The sequence below is a fragment of the Mauremys mutica genome, chromosome 2, assembly GCF_020497125.1.
Source record: "Mauremys mutica isolate MM-2020 ecotype Southern chromosome 2, ASM2049712v1, whole genome shotgun sequence".
NCBI classification, from domain to species: Eukaryota; Metazoa; Chordata; order Testudines; family Geoemydidae; genus Mauremys; species Mauremys mutica.
Window position 1 is genome coordinate 150,045,223 of NC_059073.1, and position 25,150 is coordinate 150,070,372.

At 38.9% G+C, this 25,150-nt stretch overlaps 1 protein-coding gene across 2 annotated transcripts in view; it reads left to right on the forward strand.

Moving 5' to 3' along the window:
- LOC123365255 (cadherin-10) overlaps window positions 1-25,150 on the forward strand; it is a 148,385-nt gene that overhangs the window by 87,302 nt on the left and 35,933 nt on the right. For both annotated transcript variants that reach the window (XM_045007970.1, XM_045007971.1), the window contains exons 4-6: window positions 13,500-13,619; window positions 14,080-14,247; window positions 23,415-23,602. In XM_045007970.1, the coding sequence (XP_044863905.1) occupies window positions 13,500-13,619; window positions 14,080-14,247; window positions 23,415-23,602 (476 nt within the window). The remainder of the gene's footprint in view (window positions 1-13,499; window positions 13,620-14,079; window positions 14,248-23,414; window positions 23,603-25,150) is intronic.

Below are 25,150 nucleotides of genomic sequence, written 5' to 3' on the forward strand. Positions count from 1 at the left end.
AGTCCAATGGGAGGAAATAAAAGTACTGTTACACAGTGTGATACGTGCTGAAAATGACTCTGTGGTAAATGTAAGCCAGTACAAATAACATTCAGAATCACAATTAGTTGACAAGATGCTGAATTCAATTTGTCTTGGTGTATGAAGACTGCAGTGTTGCGATCGACATCATGTCAGCTAACCTGCTCAAACTATAGAACAGTCTTCCATATGATGGTAACAATTTTACAGAAGAATCATGTAAAGTATGTTTTATGATAACAAGCAGTCAATATTAAAATTCACTATTTGCCAGATTAGCATACAATTGTATATGTGATACCAGTTTCCTACTACATTTAGAATACAATATAACTTGAGTAACTGTGGAATCTGTTGGTAAATGTTGACTATTTAGTGGCTACTAAAGTATGACTTACAAGTATATCATATAATGTTTTGAGAGACCTTACTGACCTTCATTAGTATTTACAATCAACAGAAGAAGACATGGACACTAGAAGATAACCCTCAGAGAACTTTACAGAACTATATGGGAGCATCATCCTGTTAACTGCAGCTAACTAGATGCATCTACCATGTAGTCTAAACCTCCCATAATCTCAGAGTTTCAACATTGACCAAGCAGTGTTTATTTTAAAAAAAAGGTAATGCATTATCCATGAAGGCACTGCACAGGGTTATATTGGGACTAGGGCTGTCAAGCGATTAAAAAAAATAATCGTGATTAATTGCAATGTTAAACAATAATAGAATACCATTTATTTAAATATTTTTGGATGTTTTCCACATTTTCAAATATATTGATTTTGATTACAACACAGAATACAAAGTGTACAGAGCTCACTTTATATTTATTTTTATTACAAGTATTTGCACTGTGAAAAAACAAAAGAAATAGTATTTTTCAATTCACTTAATACAAGTACTGTAGTGCAATCTCTTTATCATGAAAGTTGAACTTACAAATGTAGAATTATGTACAAAAAATAACTGCATTCAAAAATAAAACAATGTAAAACTTTAGCGCCCAAAAGTCCACTCAGTCCCTACTTCTTGTTCAGCCAATCACTCAGACAAACAAGTTTGTTTACATTTGCAGGAGATAACGCTGCCCGTTCCTTGTTTACAATGTCACCTGAAAATGAGAACAGGCACTGCAATGGCACTGTTGTAGCTGGCATCACAAGGTATTTACATGCCAGATGTGCTAAAGATTCATGTGTCCCTTCATGCTTCAACCACCATGGGATATGCGTCCATGGTGATGCTGATGATGAGTTCATGCTGATGATGAGTTCTGCTCTATAACAATCCAAAACAGTGAGGACCGCTGCTGGGAACCACATGTTCATTTTCATTATCTGAGTCAGATGCCACTAGCAGAAGGTTGGTTTTCTTTTTTGGTGGTTCAGGTTCTGTAGTTTCCTCATTGGAATGTTGCTCTTCTAAGACTTTTGAAAGCATGCACCACACCTCGTCCCTCTCAGATTTTGGAAGGGACTTCAGATTCTTAAACCTTGTGTGGAGTGCTGTAGCTATCTTTCAAAATCTCACAGTGGTATCTTCTTTGCGTTTTGTCAAATCTGCAGTGAAAGTGTTCTTAAAATGAACAACATGTCCTGGGTCATCATCCGAGATGGCTATAACATGAAATATATGGCAGAATGCGGGTAAAACAGAGCAGGGGACATACAGTTCTCCTCCAAGTAGTTCAGTCACAAATTTAATTAACACTTTATTTTTTTAACAAGCATCATCAGCATGGAAGCATGTCCTCTGGAATGGTGGCCGAAGCATGAAGGGGCATATGAATGTTTAGTATATCTGGTACGTAAATACCTTGTGATGCTGGCTACAAAAGTGCCATGCAAATGCCTGTTCTCACTTTCTAGTGACATTGTAAATAAGAAGAGGGCAACATTATCTCCTGTAAATGTAAACAAACTTGTTTGTCTGAGTGATTGGCTGAACAAGAAGTAGGCTCTGAAGTTTTACATTGTTTTGGGTTTGAGTGCAGTTATGTAACAAAAAAAAATCTACATTTGTAAATTGCACTTTCATCACACAGAGATTGCACTACCGTACTTATATTAGATGAATTGAAAAATATTAATTGTTTTGTTTATCATTTTTACAGTGCAAATATTTGCAATCAAAAATAATATACACTTTCATTTCAGTTACAACACAGAATACAATATTTATGAAAACATTCACAATATTTAATACATTTCAATTGGTATTCTATTGTTTAACAGTGTGATTGCAACTGTGATTAATCATGATAATTTTTTTTTAATTAATCATGTGAGTTAACTGCGATTAATCGACAGCCCTAATTGGGACCCTACAAAACTAGTTTGAATGGTGAAGGGATCACAACAAGATTATCTAGCTTCAGTGTTTTTAAAATGGAACACACAAATAACATTGAGAATATATAAATTATAGCTTTTCTAGTACCATAAGTCTCAGCAAATGTCATGCAGCTTCAATTAAGGAGACAATTTTGACAGAACAGTTCTGTATCATATGGAAAGGGAGGCATATGGAAGGAGCTGGGATTGGAAAAGACATCTCAGATCATCAGTCCCATCCTCACAATCTTTCTCTAAAAGACATCCCATTAGGCTGTATATAAACTATTTTTGGATACATTTAATGAAAGTGATTCAGTGCCTTCATTTAAAGTATTTTCCTAATGTACAGTACCTAATGTGAATGATTCCATGTTCAGTTTCAATTGGTTGGCTCTTATTATCCCATTCTCAACTACAAAAAAGCCCCTTTTCCTGTAAATGCATCTGAGATATTCATGACTTATATTTTCATCTGCAATCATTAGACCTCACATTCAGTTCAAAGTTTTGCACTCTCTGGGTCTGTAGGTGCCAGTATGTACTTCATGTCACCAAGTAAACAACCTTTGAAACCACCGCACTATGAAAAAAGAGTACTGCCTCCGCTAGGCTCAATCCAGTGCAAATGTTGAAGGTGGATGGATATGTATATACTTGGAATATATAAAAAGTGGACTAGTTATCACAGAAAGCAAAATTTGTGTATTCTGAGTATAGTGGATCAAATCCTGCCCCTTTTACTTACACAAGTAGTCCTACGGATGTTAATAGGACTGAATTCTGTGAGTAAAGAGCAGATTTGGACCACTGTTTTAGCTCAGTTGTAACAGCTACTCAAACAATTAACTGTGAACAATTTTATTTCACAAATGTAGCCCTTTTTTCTGTTTGTGAGTTGCCATCAGGATTTTTTTCTAGGCTCCAGGAAGTATAAATACACATTCAAGGGCAATTTTCTAACAAGCTGAAATAATGCATAAGATTTTTCTGCTGAAAGCATAGGGCCTGACTTTTTACTGCTGTGCAAAGTGGATGTAAAATGCTGCCAAATCAGAATTTTGCACTCACATTCATGGTAATAGTGCTACCCCTTTTTAACCCAGGTACTTAGCTAAAATTAGTGATTTGTTTCATTTAGTGATAGTTGTAAGAAACAATTAAGCTGATATTGATGCAGTTCTGCTTATTTACTAAGGAAGTACAGCATATCTTGTTTCCCCAAACACAGCAGGAATTAAATAGCAGAAGAGTTTCTTTTCTCACAAGTCCTTAGCCCGCTCAACACCTAGCCCAAAAGCTCTCTCCAGGCATTTCTGCAGTGTTCCCAGTGCTTGTTCTAGGTGTGTCCTTGGCTTTCTGCTGCTTCCCTCTCAGCTTGTGTTCTGTTTCTCTTGCTTCTCTCTCAGAGACAGGCACAGACATCGCCACCAAACAATATCCAGGCAAAACCCTTTGCTTATATGTCTTGCAGTTGCCTATGTTTTGGGCGGTGATGTGCCTTTGTTTTGGGTGAAGGCTGTTATTGTTTCTTCTATCTGGTTCCATAAAGAATCGTAATTGTTTCTTAAATGTATCAACCATGAAAGGCAGATGTGACAACTATCAGTTTAAAGGACATTTAACTCAGCCCAGAACAGTAGCATTTTATGCCCTTTTAGCACAAGCATAAAAATTACACAAGGTGAAAGTGCTTAAAATAGAGAGTGGGTCACAGACCCTATCAATAAGTAAATAAAATAGAATTTTAAAAATAAATAAATAAATACAAACTGAGCCACATGATGGAGGGGTGCACTTTCATAACTGCCTTACCAGAGCTACCGTTTCCAGATTTTTGTTGACCCCCATTTTCTTCAGACCCCTTTAAGCACTGGGAAGAATAAAGTCCATATTTTTTTTTCCAAATAAAGTTACAAATCATTGAACCTAGGCTGAAAGTGCCATCTCAGCCATAACCATAATATCACATAGTATCTTTTTACTCTCTTTCTGGAATAATTGTCCTTTATGAGAAAGTCCTATACAATTTAATATAAAATAATATCCTTTCTATAGGCTCTCTTAAGCATCTGATAGAATTTAATGAAGAAGTTTCTAGTGGTCTACGTATTCCTATTGCATTCAGCCCTATTAAAATCTACAGAATTTCTCTATAAGGTCTCATCTCTTTTCCAAGAATTCTTAAAAATAACCAATAACTGTTCTGCAGTTTACTCTGACAGTTTTGCCTGAACTCTTGGGTACATCTTTCTATGGCCGTTTTTAGTTCTAACATTTTACCAAGATTTCATGTACCATTCCCTATTCTTCAAACAAGCCTGTCAAGTTTTTAGCCCCCAAGTTTTTCCACAATTTGCACGAGTGAAGAGTGTCATTACCAAACAGTCTGCATTCTTCACAGAAGGCCAGATGTGCCCTGCAGCTCCATGAGTGCACAAGTAGAAAAAGGGTGGAAGAGTCAACACTAAGACATAGGGCTGGTCTACACTTGAGGGGGTATCGATCTAAGATACGCAACTTCAGCTACGTGACTAGCGTAGCTGAAGTCGAAGTATCTTATATCGATTTACCTCGGGTCCTCACGGTGCGGGATCGGCGTCTGCGGCTACCCGTGTCGACTCTGCTACCGCTGCTCACTCCGGTGGAGTTCTGGAGTCGACGGGAGCGTGTTCGGGGATCGATATATTGCGTCTAGATGAGACGCGATATATCAATCCCTGAAAAATCGATCGCTACCCGCCGATACGGCGGGTAGTCTGGACGTATTCATAGTTAAAATCCTGGTTCTCCCTGGATAGGGATAACAGATGTCCCAATATTAGGGGCTTTGTCTTATATAGGCAACTATTTCCCTTTCCCGCCACCCACCTCCCCTGGAAAAAAAAAAAGGTGTCCCAATAGTTCACGCTTGTTATTTGGTCACCCTATTCCTGGAGCACAGGGACTGTTCCCTCCTAGTATCCCTTTGATCATGAAATACTCCAAAGAGAATAGGAAAGGACTCAGGATTATTCCCCCAGTATATCAACCTGTGGAGCTGCCTGGACAAACATGCAGCAATATGCTGCTCTTCCTTAGGTTGGGGTAGTAGCTAGTGCATTCCTTGTGCATTTAGGAATTCTGCCTCTGGTTGTGGTATGAGAGAAATGTCTGAGAATGTCACTCTGCGGTATTATCTACTTTAGTCTCTTGTTCATGACCCGTATTACCTTGTTCATTTTTCCTCTGTGTAGGTCATGGGCAAAGATGAGGACCTTGCATTTAGGTCAGTAGCCCAGTAAGGTGCCTGCTGCCCTGACGTCTTTATGTAGATTATTGTACATATCCTCTTCCTTCATTCTTTTCCTCACTGAGTCCCAAAGGATTACCACTTATAACTTCCTTCTTTGTTCTTTCCTGTCTTCTTGGTGTTTCTCATGTTTCACTGAGGGTTTCTTCCCATGGCTGCAGATAAATTCATTTTCTTCCCTGTGCTTTTTCCTCTCGACTCTCTGCTAATATCCTTCAGAAAAGAATAGACATTTCTGACTTTAACCCTGATGATTCCTTTTATGATCTCATCCTTTCTTTCCTTTCAATTATGCTTCTCTATTCATCATTTCCAGCCAAGGAATTCTGTTCTTTAATCACTCCCTTAGCCTTATCTCACCTGATATCTTCAGGGTTTAGCAGCACCGCCTATGAATTCCTCAAGCTATGATTTTCTTCACATCTCTGACGGCTATCATCCTTCCTAGTTGTTCTTCTAGCCCTCTAATCAATTCTGCCTTCCTGCATTATGGATATCAATGTGCACTTCATAAAGGTGTAACCTCCCTCTGGGTTTACATGTGGCCCGCAACTTGGGCATCCCACAGTTAGCCTGTCATCTTTAGACATAGTTTTCCTTTTGTCTTTTTCTTCAGAAGACCAATAGAGACTATTTATAGCTGCCACTGCTCTACTTGCTCTCCAGGCTTTTTGTTCATTCTCTCATTAGTATGATACGTCCCCTTTTCCTACTGCTAAAATATCATAGCAATAATTGTTTTCTATAGCATTCCCTTCTTATTTAAGTCACTCATCATGCTAACACTTTGGATATTTTTATTTTTATATTTTCTTTACTTCGTTCTGCTAATTCCCCAGCAAAACCCTCCCGCATCTGCTCAGCTAGAATCTCAGAATAACAGGTTTTAATGCCTCATATGATTACATTCCATCTTCACATTTCTTACCAAACCCTTTTTCAATCCACTGCACACTAAAGTAAAATCTACAGTCAGCAGCAGAAAAATCCAAGGAATAATGATTATTATGTTATTTTCTTGAAAGGCCACCCAAAAAGATTTACACAATCTCTAGTGCTATGCTTGTCTCCAGCACCTTTTTGCCCACTCACTGGAATGCCAGGTACCTAGACGCTCTTTCTGACATTACTTTCACTGTCTATCTCCTCTCCATTTCATTTGCTGCATGTAATATAGCGCTCACATTTCAAAAATTAACAAACTGGAAAGCATATGCAATTATTTCCCCTCTTTTTCTCTAGAAACAGCAGATAGATTTCTGGTATTTCAGCATGCTGTTTGTATAGATACTCCAGCAGAAGGGAGCTTAGTGTGTAGTTAATGCACAGAACTGGGAGGGAGATGGTCTGAGTTCTTGTCCAAGCTCTGCCATACATTTCCTATACGACTTTCTTCTTGTTAATTATCCTGTCTGATTCTTACCTAATTTAAAGGTAAAATTCAAGAATATTTGTAAAGTGTTTTAAGATGCTTACATGGAAAGCACTATAAAGTGTGAAGTGTATTAATATTATTATACCCAGTTTAGGTCAGACTTTAGAGATGTTTAAAAGGTATCATTACAATTATTTTCTGACATGCCTTCTGAGAGCTATAATATTCTAGCAGCTGGCTATTTAGTTATGTTATGTAAATGCTATTGGCCTGGTTCAACAGTGGATTACTCCACTGTATGGCATAAAATGTGGAGTTATCGCAGGGTAAAACTGGATTAATGCAATTGTTCTATAAATTATATATAATGTACCAGATTCATCAGTACATTCCAGCTACTTTGGTCTATTTACAGAGTAGTTGGAGTGTGTTTGGTGAATCCTGGCCCTTTTATGTCCTACCATGCAATGGTATTCTCAGCTTTATAACGTAAGAGTCAGAGTTTGCTCTCAACGTGTAGCTCTGCCTCCTACCAGTTTCATCAGGAGTTATGTATGTACATCCAAGGGACAGAATTTAACTCAAGGGCTACATGGAGCAGAGGATTTAGAGTTCTTCTTTCACCAGGAAATGTCTCTTAGGTGCACTGGACATGATTCTCCTCTCACACAAATTTTCCATTCATTTGATAGTTATTCCTGATTTATACCAGGTGTAAGTGAGAGGAAGAGAATCAGATCTATTTATTTCAGTAATGCCATGAGATACTTACCCATCTAAAATGGTGTATCATATCACGGAACATCAAAAATGCAACCTATTTTCATGGGTTACCTAAGCTGACTTCATTTTAAAATGGAAATATTGATGAAAGACTATGCAACACTAAGAGGTCTGATGAATTTGTTTCAGTATTTTTCAGTACATTACTGAATTGGCAAACAAAGGGGAAGCGAAGGATGTGCAATCATTTTGCTTGGATTTCAGAAAAGCTTTTGATACTATTCCCACAAAAGACTGATCCACAAAGATTTAATCTATAAAGACTGGTACATGGGAGAGCTATTGAAATGGATTAAAAATTGGCTACCAGATGAGAAACAAATGGTTTCTCAAGAGGTAACTATAATTTGCAGAGAGGTAATGGCCAGGTACTGTTGGAAGGGGCAGTCAAGGTCCACTTTTACATACCTTGAATGGCCTGAAAGAGGGTTTTGTTTCAAAAGTGGCTAAATGTGCAGATGAAACATAAAGGAAAGCAGCTAACACATTCAAATTGATCTGAATAAATTATTTCGGGGGGCTGATTAGACACTCATGCAATTCACTATAGCAAAATAGAAGACAGGCTGCAGGGTAGAACAAATCATAACTTGAGCTGGTAGAATTATTCATTGGGAATATATTAGGTTACTAAATTACTCTTTTTTGTTCTGTTTGGCTAATCTCAAAGTCCTTATTGTAGGTGAGATTGTGTCTGATCCCTGTATGGTGCATGGAGAGGGTGCAAGGAGCTTTACTTTACTTTTATGCCCTCTGCCACCACCGCTGTGCAAGGGCCAGACCCCAGCAGTATCTCCTACATCCAAAGGAGGCACAAGTTTAACAGAGTTCATGCTTTGCTCCCCCAATGACCATGTAGCAACTGGCTGGGTGAACAAAGGGAAACAGGCAGCACCATCCAAAGAGATCGTACAGCACTGAAAAGTACAATCCCTCACCAAACCTGCCCTCCTCCCCACCGCGGGTGATGTGGCTCCACATTGCCCTCAGCATGACACTATCTAGTAATGGGCGAATTGATGCAGAGCCCAAGCCTACTCCTGTTGATTTCAGTGGGAACCGGATCAAATGTGTAGCCTTCTGAAGGACCGTATGTGTGTGTTTACACTGCAGCTGGGAGCATGCTTTCCGGCCTGAGTAGACAGACTTGTGCTAGCTCAGTTCAAGCCAATGTGTTAAAAATAGCAATGTGGACATTATGGCTGGAGCAGCAGCACAGGCTCTCAAGCCCGCCAGACCTCCTGGGTCCAAGCTCAAGTGACTAACCTGATCCTCAGCTGGAGCCACAACGTTCACACTGCTGTTTTTACTGCACAAGCTGGGCTAGCATGAATCTGTCTACTTGGATTGGGATGCTTGCTCAGAGTTGCATCATAGATTTACCTTGTGAAACTGCACTGGGGACACTTTGCAACACTGGTCACTACAGGTATGGAGGTGACAGATGTAGAGGAAAGGTATCCAAAATTATTTATTCCATGCTTAGTTTGGTGTGGCTTCAAATGAAAATGGAGTCAGATGTTGTCTGTGCATCTTGAGAAACACAACTGGTGGAGCATAGCTCTCAGAAAGGCATGCTATAAGATCCAGAAGAACAGAAATAAAGGCATTTTTTTTAAACAACAACAACAACAACAAACAGAAGGGACCAATAGATTATCTAGTCCAGTGGTTCTCAAACTTTTTTCTTCGTAGACCACTTGAAAATTGGTGAGGGTCTTGGCAGACCACTTAATGACCTTTCGAAATGTTGTTTGTAACGTTAGCTAGCTATTGTAAAGCACTTTGGATAATAATAAACAACATTTTTTTTTGTTCTACAAATAAAAGCTCACAATTCATATTTTCATATCAGTAGTTTTACCTTTCTAATGTGATGTATGTGCCCTCTCTCCCCCACCGCAGCAGCCCCTTAGCTGGGGCTGGGAAGGAGGGGGGGGGGTCTCTCCCCCGCCACAGCAGCCACAGAGCTGAGGCTGGGAAGGAGGGCCGTCTCTCTCCCCAGCAGCCACAGCCCTGGAGCTGTGGAAAGTTGCCTCTTTCTCTGGCTGCCACAGTTCTGCACATCCCAAATTCCCCCCACCCCCTCTTCTCACCCCACTGCCCCCTCCTACCTACCCCCTATTTCGCCCCAAGGCCACCACCTCACCTTACATGTGCATCTTCTCCAGGGTCTAGGCACCTAATTAGTGGAGCCACGCTGCGTGGCTCCACTAATTAGGTGGGTGGCGTTTCATTCTGTTGTGTGCGACCACCCAGGCGCACACTTTAGAGGGAACTATCCGCAGACCACCTGAATGAAACTTGCAGACCACTGGTGGTCCGTGGACCATAGTTTGAGAGCCTCTGATCTGACCTCCTGTATAATACAGGCCATAGCATTTCACCCATTTAGTCCTGTCCTGAGCCAAACAACTGATGTTTAACTAAACCATGATTTTCAAAAAGGCATGCATTCTTGACTTTTTAAAAGTTTACAGCAAGCTGTTCAGAGTTAAGAACTAATTTAACAGCAAATAATCAAAAATGGAATTTAGAGCAATAAATGTCCTATTAATTAGAAAGCTCTGTTTCTTTAGAAGCATAGCAAAAATGTAGAGCAAGCTGGCAGTTTCAAATAGTTGTTTTTCTACATTTTTAAGGTTGCTCTGTAACTTTTTAAAATATTGATTATAAGGAAGGGCATAATTCTTCACACTGTTTCGCTAAATTGCTTTTATATGTAGGAAAACACTGAGCATCAACTTTCCCCTCATTCATTCAGGGTGCAAAGCCAGGAAGAGGTATGTAGAGTATTCACATGCTATTGAAAAGAAAAATGGAGAAGGAAAAGTAGACAATTTTTTACTGTAACTTCACTTCAATGTCCATTAATTTAATCCTCTCATCAGCATTCATACCATAAAGCAAAATAAAAATACATCATCATATAGGAGGAAGAAATATTATCCAATATCCAGAGTCTTATTACCCTTCAAAATTCAATCAAATAACACTCAAAGGTCCAGTTCTGCTAAGGATTCAGAAATTATAAGTATATTCTCCAATTTTTCCTTCAAATTACCCTCCAGTGAGAACTCTTACAGATCTATTTTAGTTTTGGTAGAAACAGGAAGAGAATCCAATTGCAACACATTTGACTTCCTTTTAATAAATGCTGCTAATTGGTCTGTATAAAACGTGTATATATGAGCATGTCCAATTTCACTCAGCTCTTAAAAGGAAATAAAGAGAGATAATTCAGCTAGTAAGTCTATAAACTGCTGCTTAAAGAGGAGGAACAGATACTGCCTTGCATGAATTGGGAGTTTAAAGACCGTTCTCTACACTGCATAATATGTTACACCATTGTGATATGGCCCTGATCTGATCCTGCAAGTTGTTCTGGTGTGTACAGAAGAGTGTGCAAAGTTGTGCTCCAGCACAAATTTAAGCACTAAACAGAGGTTTCCATGCTTTGTGGTAGTATATGTCAAGCCTCTTTGCAACCACTCCCTTCTTTGTGAATGCACGGGGTAAGAAAGGGGACAGGGCCAGGGCAGAGAATGAGCATATGTCAGGAGACATGGTCTAAAAGAAACCTTCATCATGCTAATCAGGAGCTTAGCTATGCATTGTCTCTGAGGCTTGACTCCTTCTCCTCATTAATGTGACACTGGCAATAGTGCAATAGTGCTCATCATTGTTTATCTTTGCCTTGGATGTGCAATACTTCACACCTATGCTGTTTGGGATCAGGAACCTAACCCCTGACCTGCAATTTGTTGCATGCAGATTCAGAAGTCCATCCACACAATAAATTGCAGGATCAGAGTCTTAAAACTTAATTTCAGACACAGTAGCAAAAGTTATGAGCACTGTGCCCCTCAAAATCTACTCTGTGCCAAAAGATGTAATAGTGTCACAGACAGCTGAGACAGTCTCTGGTCTGGTTCCTTCCATCATCTAGGTGCACGTGTGGCTCTCTTCTTAATTTACAAGGTTAAAAATGTACCTTCTCTAAAAGAACAGCCTTACCTTTTATCAGTTCCCAAGATGGTTTTTCAGTGTCACTAAGGAAATCTGTAGATTAGTATATGTCAAAGCATTTTCTAGATTTTCAGTTTTCTGCCTCATGTGGACATGGTCTTTAGCAATCATTAGTATAACAGAAGGTATTCCAGATATTTGTGTGTGTTTGTCCAGTCACCACGTGGAGCCATTTTTTTCTATGATTTCTATTCCCAATACCATTTTCTTAAATGAATTCTGCATTCTGTTTTTAAGTGTTCATATGAACATCAACATAAAAAAGCATGTCCTCCCGACATGCTCTTGCCTTATTTTAGAGGTACCCCTTGCTCAGTCATTTCTTGTTTGCTCTGTAGGGACTGAATTCTGCAAGATGCTAAGCTTTCTAGTTCTGGTCCAGCGAAGCACTTATGGATGTGTTTAACATTCAGCATATGTATAGTTCCATTGACATCAGCAGGACTACTCACATGCTTAAAGTTAATCATGTGCTTAAGTAATTTGCTAGGTCAGGATCAGAGTGCTTAGCACCTTTTAGAGAATTGTGCTCCAAGCAAAGTAACAGCGTAACCTTTATCCCATACACCCTGCCATGACAATTGCTTTTAGGATCAGTGGTTAGGTTCACCCCATCATCACTTTCATCAGTGAAAGGACAGAAAACTGATTCTGGTTGCTGTTGTCACGGGTGTCAATATTATGCAGTGATGTGGTGAAGGTATGCAAGAGAGGGAAGATAACTGGAACAAGAGAAGAAATGTATATGAAGGACTTCCTGTCCCCAAGAAGTCCAATGGGTAGCCAAGCGGGCAGATCCCATGGTGATAGATGATTTTTTAATTCAGAACAAGAGAAGCAAAAGTATATATGTGTGTGCAGGATATGGAGCTACAATAGATAGGAAACAATCATGATACTCCCCATCACTATAAGTGCCATCATTTGGAGTTCAACAGGATGGGGAATCTCCACTGCTGCAAAAAGAAATAATAGTGAGGATGCTTGAAGGGTTTGGGGAGGGATTATTTCACAGAAAAGTTTGAAATGGCCATGCTATTCCATGAAGTGTAGAAGATTAAGACATTTCAAAATGTATCTTTTAGGTAAATATGCATGTTTTATGTAATATGTATTTGTTTTTCTCTTTAGAGTGGAGAGGCAATGGTGGCTTATTTCTCCTTCTTGCCACCAGGGTGAGAAGTGCAGATCTGGGTGAACCATTCAATCTGCTGTCCCTTTAATATTCCTGGATCTTTGTATAGTCATTGATATCGGTGCACAGAAAGATTTATGAGACAATCTGGTGTCATTGAAACACAGACACTTGTTTATATTAAAAAACCTAAAAGAAAACAATGGTTATTACCCAATAATAATTATGTAAGGATATGCATTAAACTCTGCTGCTGTTCTGGTTTGACTTTACTAACTTCGTTCTGATCATCTATTCAGATTTAAGGAAACAAGTTCCCAGCTGCTTCATACTAGATCCTAAAACTTGAATAAGTAAATACTGTGTTTTTTTTTAAATTGATCACAAATTTATATGTAGATGAGCAAACTGAGGTCCCTGTGATGCAGAAGTCAATGAAGATTTCAATGGGGTTTGAATAAAAACTAGTGCTTTTGCTCCTCCTTCTGGTGCCATGCAGAACTAAGCTGAATTTGGATACTACAGGTACTTCTGTGGTGCAAGTCACAGCTACTGATGCCGATGACCCTTCATATGGAAACAGTGCCCGTGTCATCTACAGCATACTTCAGGGACAGCCATATTTCTCTGTGGAGCCAGAAACAGGTCAGGAAGCTGATATTGTTTTCGTCTACCACAAGCTTAGTAGTTTTCTTTCTTCTAGAAAACTCACCAAAATTAGAGCAGATTTGTACAAAGCCAGGCAGTGAAGGGCTACAATGTTTCTTACTTCCTGTGTTTCAGTAACTTACAATCCTTGTAATAAATGTGAAAACCATATATATTACAGCTACCTAAATAAAACATAAGTTACTTGTATTGTTTTGGGTAGGAACTAGAAAGTTGTAATGTAGTACTAATATATTTGTTTCTATCATTGTACATAGAGAGAGAGAAGCTGTATGGAAGACTTCACAGAGATACACAGATAATTGGATTGCATTGATAGTGGATGCACGCTTGAAAAATATGTTTTTAAAGACACACTGAAAAGACTCAGTATCGTGGTACTGTGCGTGTCAAAAATGCAGGGATGGATAACAATTGCTTACATGTTTTTCTAAAGGCATCATCAGGACTGCTTTGCCAAACATGAACAGAGAAAACAGGGAGCAGTACCAAGTAGTTATCCAGGCAAAAGACATGGGAGGCCAGATGGGTGGATTATCAGGGACCACTACGGTGAACATCACACTGACTGATGTCAACGACAATCCGCCGCGATTCCCCCAGAGTAAGCAATATTTAATAGTCCTCCTGCATGCCAAAAGCTTCTGAATTAAAGAGTTAAGCAATTGCCATCTGGTTTAATTTAAAGTAAATCTAGATTATGGGGCACACATGAACAAAAGGCTTATGTACAGATTTATTCACTGTTATTAAAGTAGAAAATTAAATGTTACAGTACTCCTTTGTTCAGGGAAATGGTTACATGATCAAATATAACAAAAGGAAACCTGGGATACCTTTCAGGATTATTTAGGGGTGAGGAGAGAGGCAGGACCATAAGAGCATTAGAGCAATTCTTTCCTTCCTGTTACCTATAGATTAACCATTTTTAATTCTTACTGGAAAACAAAACATGTATTAATTTTAGCAAGGAGGAAATAGGTGCACTGTAGTCCCTGCTTAAACGTTTAATCATGAAGACCCCAACTCTGGGGACGAATTACCTGAAGGAAATCCAGACAGATCTGTATTTGTATAGACACAGTGCTATAAAAGATGATATGCAGAGAACTTCCGAAAGTGAATGTGAATGGTATGTAACATCACTGTTTTTGACAGCTTAAACTTATCAAAGCACTTTATACTGCTTTTTAACCTTTTTGTGATAGTACAGCTTTCAAGCCTTCATTGTCTCAAACTAGAATAGGAAACCATTATTAGCCTCTATTTATGTAACCTGTAATTGTTCGAGTCTTTATATTGCAAACTTGTTAGAATATTCCTTGAAAATTCTTTGTGGGAGGATGGTTTACGTAGGTGAACATTTTAGTACCCATTGAAAACATTTTGCATATATTGCAGCCAGAACATTTATAGAGTGCCCAAGATTCTGTAACAGCAAATAATTCCCATTCTTCTCTCCCACTACTTTTATCCTGGTGCAACTCCATTAACTTCAATGATGTAATGCCTGACTTGCTTTGGTGCACAACAGAGGAGAGTCAGGCCCAATATCTCTGCCTTCAACAAGTTCATTACGAAATAGCAGGCAGTGCATAATTGTCTTGAACACACAGGAAGAAAGACGAGATGCAAATGATGTGGTTTAATTAGGCCACAACTTTATTAGCTTAACGCCTCTGGGAACTGTTCAGCATTACCTTGTACAGCGCAGGTCGTGATTCCTGCCTTAATCACTTGCACCTCATGCAGGGCTGTCTTTAGTCCCCCCACCCTTCCACAGCTTGTTCCCAGCCTGATGTTGGCACTCAGTGGTGGGGCTGGTGAACGATGGGCATCGCCTCGCTGTGCCAAATGTTAAGAGCCCCAGTTCAGTCGTCCAGCTTCTTCATGGAATATCTTCCCTTAAGTTCACTTCCAACTCCTGCTGAACTGTATCCCCTCTGCAATCAGTGCCTGCACGAAATACCTGCCACAAGGAGGAGCCAGGAATTATCTTGGCTTCCCCACCCCCTCGTGCACAGGGACCAATTACTTACTTGAGCCCCACTTTGCCCACCCACCAGTTCAGGTGATTCCTTCCCACCCCCTGCTGATCAATCCTCTCCCAGCCCTCAAGAGAGAGGGAACCCGTAAAGGAGCCACTGCCCCTTTTTCCTGCCAGTCCAGACAAAGCTCCCTGCTTTTGAGATTGCAGGCATTGCATCTAAATTCTCTACTGACACAGGAGAATCAGGGCCATTATCTCTGACTTCAGCACGTTCATTATGAAATAACATGCAGTGTATTGTTCTAAATTCTCTGCTACCACTTCAGTTAATATGTAGCCATTTGTCTACTGTTTGTATTTAATAGCATGCGACTACATTGAGAAATAACTTCATCTGTAAATTCAAAATAGATAAATCAAAGACAGTTCTAGGTACTTACAATTATTTCCCCTGGGTAGAATTTGCCACTCACCTGTCACTTGCTATCTACTTTCACTTTTCCACAGCAATTCTTTTGATATGTTAACTTCTCTGTAGATGCACATTGCACATACAGGATTGTGGCACCTCTGATGCTTTGTGCATAAAAGTATTACATCCTGCTGGTTTCAGCAGTTTTGCAGACTACTGCGGAAGACTATTCTAGGTGCTGTCTGCACTGCAAACTGCAGGGCAAAAGCCTCACAGATTGGCTTCAGCAGTTAAATTTAGTACAGTATTTAGGCACTAAATATAGATGCAGCTGCTTATTTCTGTTTATTCCTTTTTCTTTTTTAATTTTAGCACGGGCCAGACTGTTGTCTTGAGCGTCTGAGTGGACTTTACAGAACTGCTATAACTGAATTCTTCATTGAATACCTATGACTTTTTAGCTTTTATATTAATTGTATACACTTGTGGCCTGATCCAACTCCTAGATAAGTCAGTAGGCATCTTTCCATGGACTTCAAATGGAAGTCATTATAAAGCCCTTCATCTACAGCAAATTTTTACTGTATTACTTTGCAGTTGGGGATATTTTTATGGCTACCCCTCTCTTTCTGCTGATACCCGCACCTGCTTTGTTACATTACACCAGACACACAAATCTTAAAGCATTCATGAAATTGATTGAAAACTTGCCAGATTCATGACACTACTAAAGTAGTATTGATTTAAAAAAAAATCTTTAAATTGCATCTAAAACTTGCAAATAAACATTAAAATGATTCTTGACTTCTTCATATGTCTATGAGCTTAAACAAATTGACAGTCTCTTACTATGTTAATGAATTTATAATCATAAATCTGCCACACATTTTTTCAGATTCATGATTTGGACAGTCTCACTAGATTCATAAATTTATTAGATAAACATCTGTTTTCTGAAACCAGTGAAGACAACACTGATGTCCGTTATGGAGTGTTTACTGCAGATACTTCAGGGTATTGATCACTGTTAATACCCAGTGAGCTTAATCATCAGCTGCAGGCATAGGGCATTTGGTGCAGCTCTGTTGGGAGCACAAAGGGTACCTGCTCCTAGACCAACCAGGTGCTGGTCCCAGTGTATAAATTCGAGTAACTTGATAACAGCCACAAGAAAGTGGTCTGGAAGATGGGGAACACCAATGTGCTAGAATGCTCTGGCCACCCCCTTTTCCCATCTGTAAGGAAGGAAGGTTGAGTAGGAACATGAGGATCATCATATGATGGAGGAATGGCCAGCTAAGGTGGCTTTAGCATCAATTCGTGGCAGCAAAGTGGCATAAGTATCTTGAGTGCAACCAAGGATTGGAGTCCCCATATACCACTTCAGCATGTCAATCCACTTGTGATTTTGACATGGAAAAATGCATTTTGTGATGGAAAAGAAAGATGCCTTATCCTAGAACAGCTGCATGTAGAGAATATAAAGGGCTAATTAGAGAACTGTGAAAATGAAATGCATAACTTCAGTTTTTGTGGTGTTTGGATTGTTATGACTAACCAGTATTTGATGATGGTACATTGTCATTACATATCCCAGCAAATTATTTAGGTTTTATTTAGGTATTAATAGGTTTCACTAATAAACTGCTCAGTTAAGCTTTTAGTAAATGTGTCCCTTAGGGAACTGATTTCAGAGCTGTGAACAAATCCAGCTTGTTGGTTTGGTTGTAATTTTGACATGACTAACCATGATGCCATGAACAGCTGCATTTCAGATAACTCATTACACAAGAGCATCCTTTTGTGGAACATTTAGAGAAACATAAACATCTCTCAAATCCCAGGCCATTTCTCAGAGAGCTCATGCACAATTTCTCAAGTGCTCATCTCATGATTGGGAACACCAGTTGCTACTAAGACTTTAGCTAAAGTTCATTCTGTTTAGTTACAAAATGATGCAAGTGTAATTAGACAATTCTACCTCTGGTCCCATGTGATATTTACCAATAAGAATATCCAATACAAATTCAGTTACATTAGCCAGCTCCTATGTCCACAATTGAATTTAGAAATTGATGGGATTTGTGACAATGGGCCTTTTGCTCCTAAATCCCTGAAGCCCTTATGTAAATCTCTCCCTTATGCTACAAAAAATTGTCTAGTTTCCCTCATGAAGCATCCACAAGCAGATAACTGTCACTTTGGGAGCAGGATCCCCATTGTTGGACAGACATATAACACTAGGTTTTGAGCTGCTGCTGCTGTTTTTCAGGAAATGGAATCATAAGGTTAGAAGGGACCACGAAGATCATATTTGGATCAATACATAAACTTTCCCTAACTTCAGTTATATTCAGAAGTGGAGCTTTGTTTTGGGATCATCCTAGCTGATAAAAACAACAAAGTTAATTTGTTTGAGTTCTCTGGACTCACAAAGCTAGTGCAATTCACACATCTTTCCCCTCTGTAATTTAAATCCAAGTTGTTCTGTAGCAAGGGATAGAACTTTGGAATGTTTAATAGGCAAGAAATTATAGACTGTGCTATAGCTTTTGGTGTGAGAAAATAAGCGCAGATAGCAGCAGGGCTTAAACTCTCCCACGCTAACGTGTCTCCGTAGCATGCCACACACAAATATTTTAGTATAATACTCGTTTTGAGTATAAGTATTACAATATTGTATAGTACATGCTCTCATTTTTCTTTATTTGGATTGCAGGTCAGGGTCTCGTTGTGCTAGGTGCAGTTCAAACACGTAGGGCTATATAGTGTGTTGGGGTAAAAATTTCAAAAGCACTGGAGAGACTTATGAGCCTAAATCCCGTTTTCAAAAGTGACTTTAGAAAACGTTACCATCAGACTACATGCTCACACAAGAATGTAAGGGGGAGGTAGACTCCCCCTCTGCCGAACACAGACCTACACACACACTCACTCTCTCTCTCTCTCCCCACCCCGTCCCTTGTGCAGGCTACTTGGGCCTGGATGCACAGGAGTAAGTGAATGTGGCCTGCTCATTATTTCCCCTCTCCACGTGTATACTCCAGAGTAGATGGACAAGGAGTCGGTGGAGCCTCATTTTTTTCCCTCCTGTTCCTCCCATTCCCTCCACCTCTCACCTTTAAATACATTGGCCATCACAGCTGAGTGGATGCAGGAGCATATAGTTGGCTGCTGGTACTGGCACATAGTAAATTGCTTACTCTCCAAAATGTGGAGGAAGGAGGAGTCTCAGACTAGTCTCTGAGGCACAGTGCCTGACAGGGCTATATAAGCCTGTGTGTTGCCAATTATGTTCCACCTTTGGCTCTGATTTGTGCCTAAAGGCACAATCTAACCCATAGTGAGTTAATGCCCCAAAGAATTTAAACTGTAAGACAAAACAAACAAACAGACAGAAGGGGGTGGGGGAGTGATCTGACACTATGGTGATGAGAGTTATATAAGTACCACAGACCAGGTCAGGATGATGATATACAAATATCTTGTTAGTTCCATTAATCTCCTCCACCCCAGCCCCCATTCCAAATAGCCCTTCAAGCGATTCATTATCTGTTGGCTAATGTATTATAGGCATTAAGAAGTGGACTTGCAAAGGGATTCAAAGGAGTGGCCTTACAGTCTGGCTTTGGGGATGGTGTTCCATGTATTAAAGGCAGTGCAGAACAAAGTTCAAGGAGCGTTTCTTATGCACCATAAAGCATTTTTTTTCACATTTTAAAATGAGAAACAGTTATTAGAACATATCTATATTCATTGGAGAAAACAAATTGAAGTAACTTCTGTAGTATGTTTTAAACGCCTAAGAATATGGAAAATGAGACTAAATGTTGCCATGGCACCCTTAAGTCTTCCCCTTCATGTGTTCTGTCTTGTGAAATGTTATGGGACATATGGTCTTTCCTCATGGTCTCTCACAGCACTGAATAAATATTTATTTTATAAATATGAGCAGTGGGATTTCGCTGTCATTTTTGAACCATTAACAGATTATAGAGAGATTATGTACTAATGTAGCAAAGTACACAGATTTAAATATTACAGAAGGGTAATGAAAATGACAAAGTAAATATGAGCTAAATCATGGAGCTGAAAACACTGAGGTGCAAGAGTGTCAAGAAACATATTAGTAAACAGAGCTAAGTGCACTTTGGAGATACAATACTCAGTCACCATTGTGCATCCTGTAACAGGGCATACCTCAAACCCCATAAATCTATGAGAAATGTAAATTGACTTAGTGTTCTGTCTTCTCTGGTGTGATGGTTGATGGCTTTTCACTAAGTGGGTACAGTCTAAAGCCAATATATCAAAGTTTAAATTACATTGGGCAAACACTATATAATAACTGGGATAGATAAACTAGTTCCTAAAAGTAAGAATAAGCCTGAACCTCAGTCCTATCCCATCAATGAACCAGATGGTTTCCTTGATATGGATTTCCTCAAAAAGAGTCCACCTCTCCCCTGGCAACCTCTATTTTAATCTTTCTACCATTCTGTTAAGTATCAGGAGTAACCACCAAGTGACTTGCCTAGGTCTTCCCGCAGCTTTATTGACAGAAGAAGGTTGCCAGTGACCTTCCCAATTCTTCTTATGCCTTTCTTTGTGGGAACATGTCCACCACTGTCCTCCATTAACGATCCTGCTTGCTTGGGGGTGCATCACCATCCCACAATCACGCAGAACCTAGATTTCTAGTCTGCTGGGCCTAAGTCAGTTTTTTCCCATTTCAGAATTCTGACACATTCTGCAACAGTATTAGCAAAAGGAGAGTGGATCAAGATGGGACAGGATTAAGGGATACGCGTGAACCATGGACTTGTTTTTAGTGAGGGCTGGAATAAGATTTCAACAGGTTTGGATAAGCATCTGAACGTCTGGATGCTTTCCTCAACTGAAGCTCCAAACCTTGGAGGTTCCCCTATTACTAATTAATATAAGCTACATATAGACAAAACAAGCAATGCTAAAGTACTTGCTACTGTGATCCTGTCAGATCTCTCAAACTAAGAAATGTTTGTATTTGCATGAGAGACCCACATGGAAAAGCCAAAGTTTTTCATGAAGTGGGGTTGTTAATTTATGAGGGTACATCTCATCAACAAGCTCCTCTGCGTCAACACTGAATCCATGCCGCACTACGATGTAAGGCATCACTGTGTTACTGGGTACGCCATCTTGTGGGTATCATGTTCATCTCCTTTCTTTGTATAGTAGTTTTGCCTTATATAATGTAAACTTAATATTCCCCCTAGTTCACCATGCTTAGCACAGAGAGTGCCTAGGAACTATTGTGGTAACATTACCTAGGCCTGGTCTACACTAGAGTGGGGGGGGTCGAACTAAGGTACGCGACTTCAGCTACGCGAATAGCGTAGCTGAAGTCGAACTACCTTAGTTCAAACTTCTTACCTGTCCAGACGCCGCGGGATCGAAGTCCGCGGCTCCCCCGTCGACTCCGCCACCGCCGTTCGCAGTGGTGGAGTTCCAGAGTCGACGGGAGCGCGTTCGGAGTTCGAACTATCGCGTCTAGATTAGACGCGATAGTTCGAACTCCGAGAAGTCGAACGCTACCCATCGACCCGGCCGTAAGTATGGACGTACCCCTAGTTAACTAAAGCCACTGGAAAACAAGGTTTTTATGGGTAGCCAGTACACAGTGTAACTATCTTAGATTTCTTCTTTGAAGCAGGATATTGTCATAGTAGCATCTGTATTAATTTAAAAAAATGTCCTTTTTTAAAAAAAATGCTGCTTAGCACACAATGTGGCTAAAGGGCTTTTCCTCCTCAAGGTCCTGGCAGATGAGGATAATGACCTCTTCCTACACTTATACATTAATGGCATGGATAGGACGCAGCATGCTAGACAGTATAGTAAAACTCTGTTTTATTTCATTGTTGATATTTATTGCTTTACCTTCATGGTTGTTTGTCAGTACTATGCTAAAGCTCTAGGGATGCTTTTGAGACAGTTTAGGTAGTAAAAAAAACTAATAAAAAAGTTGTTTTTTTGCACATCCAATTTTAACAGTCATGCTGAATGTTTAATTTGCTATAAAAATTGATTTAAAAAAACTAGCTACACTTTTTTTTCTCATGAAAGTTTCATGAGCCATTTTCAGTTTTCTGGAACTTGTTTGTTATTCAGATGTATTTGCCATATTTTGAATTTTCTACTGTATGGATTGATGATAAATACTTGAATTTCAAATGGTCACTTATGTGTGATTGGTCAGAGAAGTCAGGTGATTCTTTTTGTTTCTTGACAGAACGAATGTGACTGCACGTCTCATGCAAATATATGGATGTGAGAATTTAAAATTTGGTTTCTGTGAATAGTTATGCAGTTGGCTTTAAAATATGCTTTTTGCAAATATTTATGCCAGTGAAATTTTATAACTAGAATATGAAAATGAAAGCACCAAGCATAGAGCCAATTTGATTCATTTTAAAAGTACAAATCAATATTTTTTTTATTTTATTCACCAAATAAATAGTAATAACTCTATTTAAATTTTTCTGTGGTGTCAAAGTAGATTTAAAAATTAACTAAAAATGGTCCTTTCTTCAGGGAGCTCAGTCAGGATATCACCCTTAGTATTTAGAATCTGAAAAATATTTGCCATTCAATTATAAGGATTTTAAAATAGGTCTACTTTGTGTCTTAGAATTAAATGTCATTTTAGCAATTGGGTATTTTATGATTACAGCCCTTTTAGTATTAGGCATAAAGTAAAGTGTAACAAAGACATTATACTATCATTTTTAATGTTTTAAAAATGAATAGAAATGTTTAGATAATGAGCAATAGATAGATGCTTTTAAGGGGAAAAAGTCCTCTAATGAGTCAAAGGAAATAATTACATTTGTGAGTTTCCAAGGATGTAGCTATGGACACAGGAATAACTGAAATAAAATGTGTGGGACACATGAAAAATGGATATTCTGTATCTATAATATATACATATCCTACAGAGTATGATTGAATATTTTGTATATTTAGTCATACAGAAGTAGAGTGATTATTAGTATCTGAAAAGTACTAACATTATGTAATATTACATTAAAAGAACACTAAGGTTGCAAAGTCAAGCATGTACGTCAGAAAATATCAGAATTAAGTTTGTCTGCACCACTTTAATTTGTCCCCCTTGTCTGTATGCATTTATATAGATTTGCATAACATAACCTAGGAAGTCTTGGCAGAGCCAGGAATAGAATCTTGTTCTACCCTCTCTACTGAATGAAGCAGAGTTCTTGCAGAACAAATAGTATTTGATAATGTAATTAAAGACTGTATCATAATGCACTTTCTGAAACTTGCTGTGCATATCTTACTTTGTTCTGCTTCTTTTTCTTTGTAGACACCATCCACCTCCGCATTCCAGAATCTTCCCCAGTTGGCACTGCCATTGGCAGTGTAAAAGCCACTGATGCCGACACTGGGAAAAATGCAGAAATGGAATACAGAATAGTTGATGGTGATGGAACAGATATGTTTGACATTGTGACACAGAAGGACACACAGGAAGGCATCATAACTGTGCACAAGGTGTCTATAATCAGTAACAACCACTGAATGGTTTTGGTATAGAGGACTGATGTATATCCCAATGTTGTACATTAAACACATATAGAAACAAAAGTAGATCATATTATGATCACCCTTAAAAGCTCAACATTTGCAACAGCTACCACACAGCTGTATCTTAGAGCTTGTACTGTTTCCCTGTACTTAGAATAGGAAATAATTGGGATTTGAGATATCACTGAGAAGTAGGAGTATAAAGGGCCATCTCCAATATACTGCCATGATTATCACTGATTTTAGTACAAGTTTGTTTGATGTTTGACTGACAGTTTTTCAGCAGGTGCTAGAAACAGGTTTCAGTGTATTTCAGAGAAATACTGCACTGCTACAGTATAGGGAAATACTGTATGCAAGATACAAGTGCACAGTTACTCTTTTTTGATAACTGTAGTATCACAGGGCAACAGCACCACAATCAGTAACTGCCAGCCAGAGCTTGGTAGCATGCAACCTTTACAGAGTGATAGCAGAGTGTGGGATTTTCTAAAATACCTAAGACAGTTGAATGCCTAAGCATAGCTAGAGAACTGTGGATTTCTTAGCACTGGTCTACATCACAAAGTTAGATCAGCTTAATTACATTGCTCAGGCAGGGCTGTGAAAAAAATTCATTCCCTGTGTGATGTAGTTAAGTCAGCTTAAGCTCCAGTGTAGACACAGGTAGCTCGACAGAAGAATTCAACAGAAGTTGACCTACCTACCACATTTTGGAGAGGTGGATTTACTACAGCAATGGAAGAATGCCTTCCGTCACTGTCTAAGTGTCTACACTACAGCAGCACAGTTGTTGCTTTTCAAGTATAGACATATGAGTGTCAGCTGTGTGTCATTTCCACAGTGAAAATGTAAGAAAGACATTGTTGTGTATATGCATACATGCTTTGTTTAGTTCAATTTTATGATCAGGTCATTATTCCTGAAAATTTCCAAACAAAGTAATCACTTCACACCATTTTCCCCAAGATCCAGAAATCTTATGAATTTCATACTACTTGGAAGCATCAAGTATTCCTCTTCCTCTGGTGCTTCAGAGCACATACATTTATAAATGAGCCAAAAATATTTAGCTTTTAACGTTTTTGCTGGAACTTGTGGCTCATTGAACAAGGCATAAGGTGAGAGCTCAGAGTATTCTTATTCTTGTATAAGGATTATGAATTAGTCCTAAAGTTGTTTGATTTATATTGTTGGTAGAGTTAGCTTGTTGCAAATAATTAAACTGACATAATAGCTCATTTTTTCCACCTGTTTCAGAAGTGTTCATGAGCGCCTCCTAGTTTTTGTGACTATATTTGTTTTACATAGAAGTATTTATTAAGAGTTTATGGGAACAAATTTGAGCCTTTGGGTTGTTCATAAACTGTTGAAATTGACTATTTGCTATTGATTATTCATGATGTATTTTAGTCATCTAAGTCACACAGTTGTGTAGTTTTGTTCATGCTCTCTGTTCATACTCAAACTTTATAAATGGGAGAATAATGAATTCTGGTTACAGGGCTAGCTGGA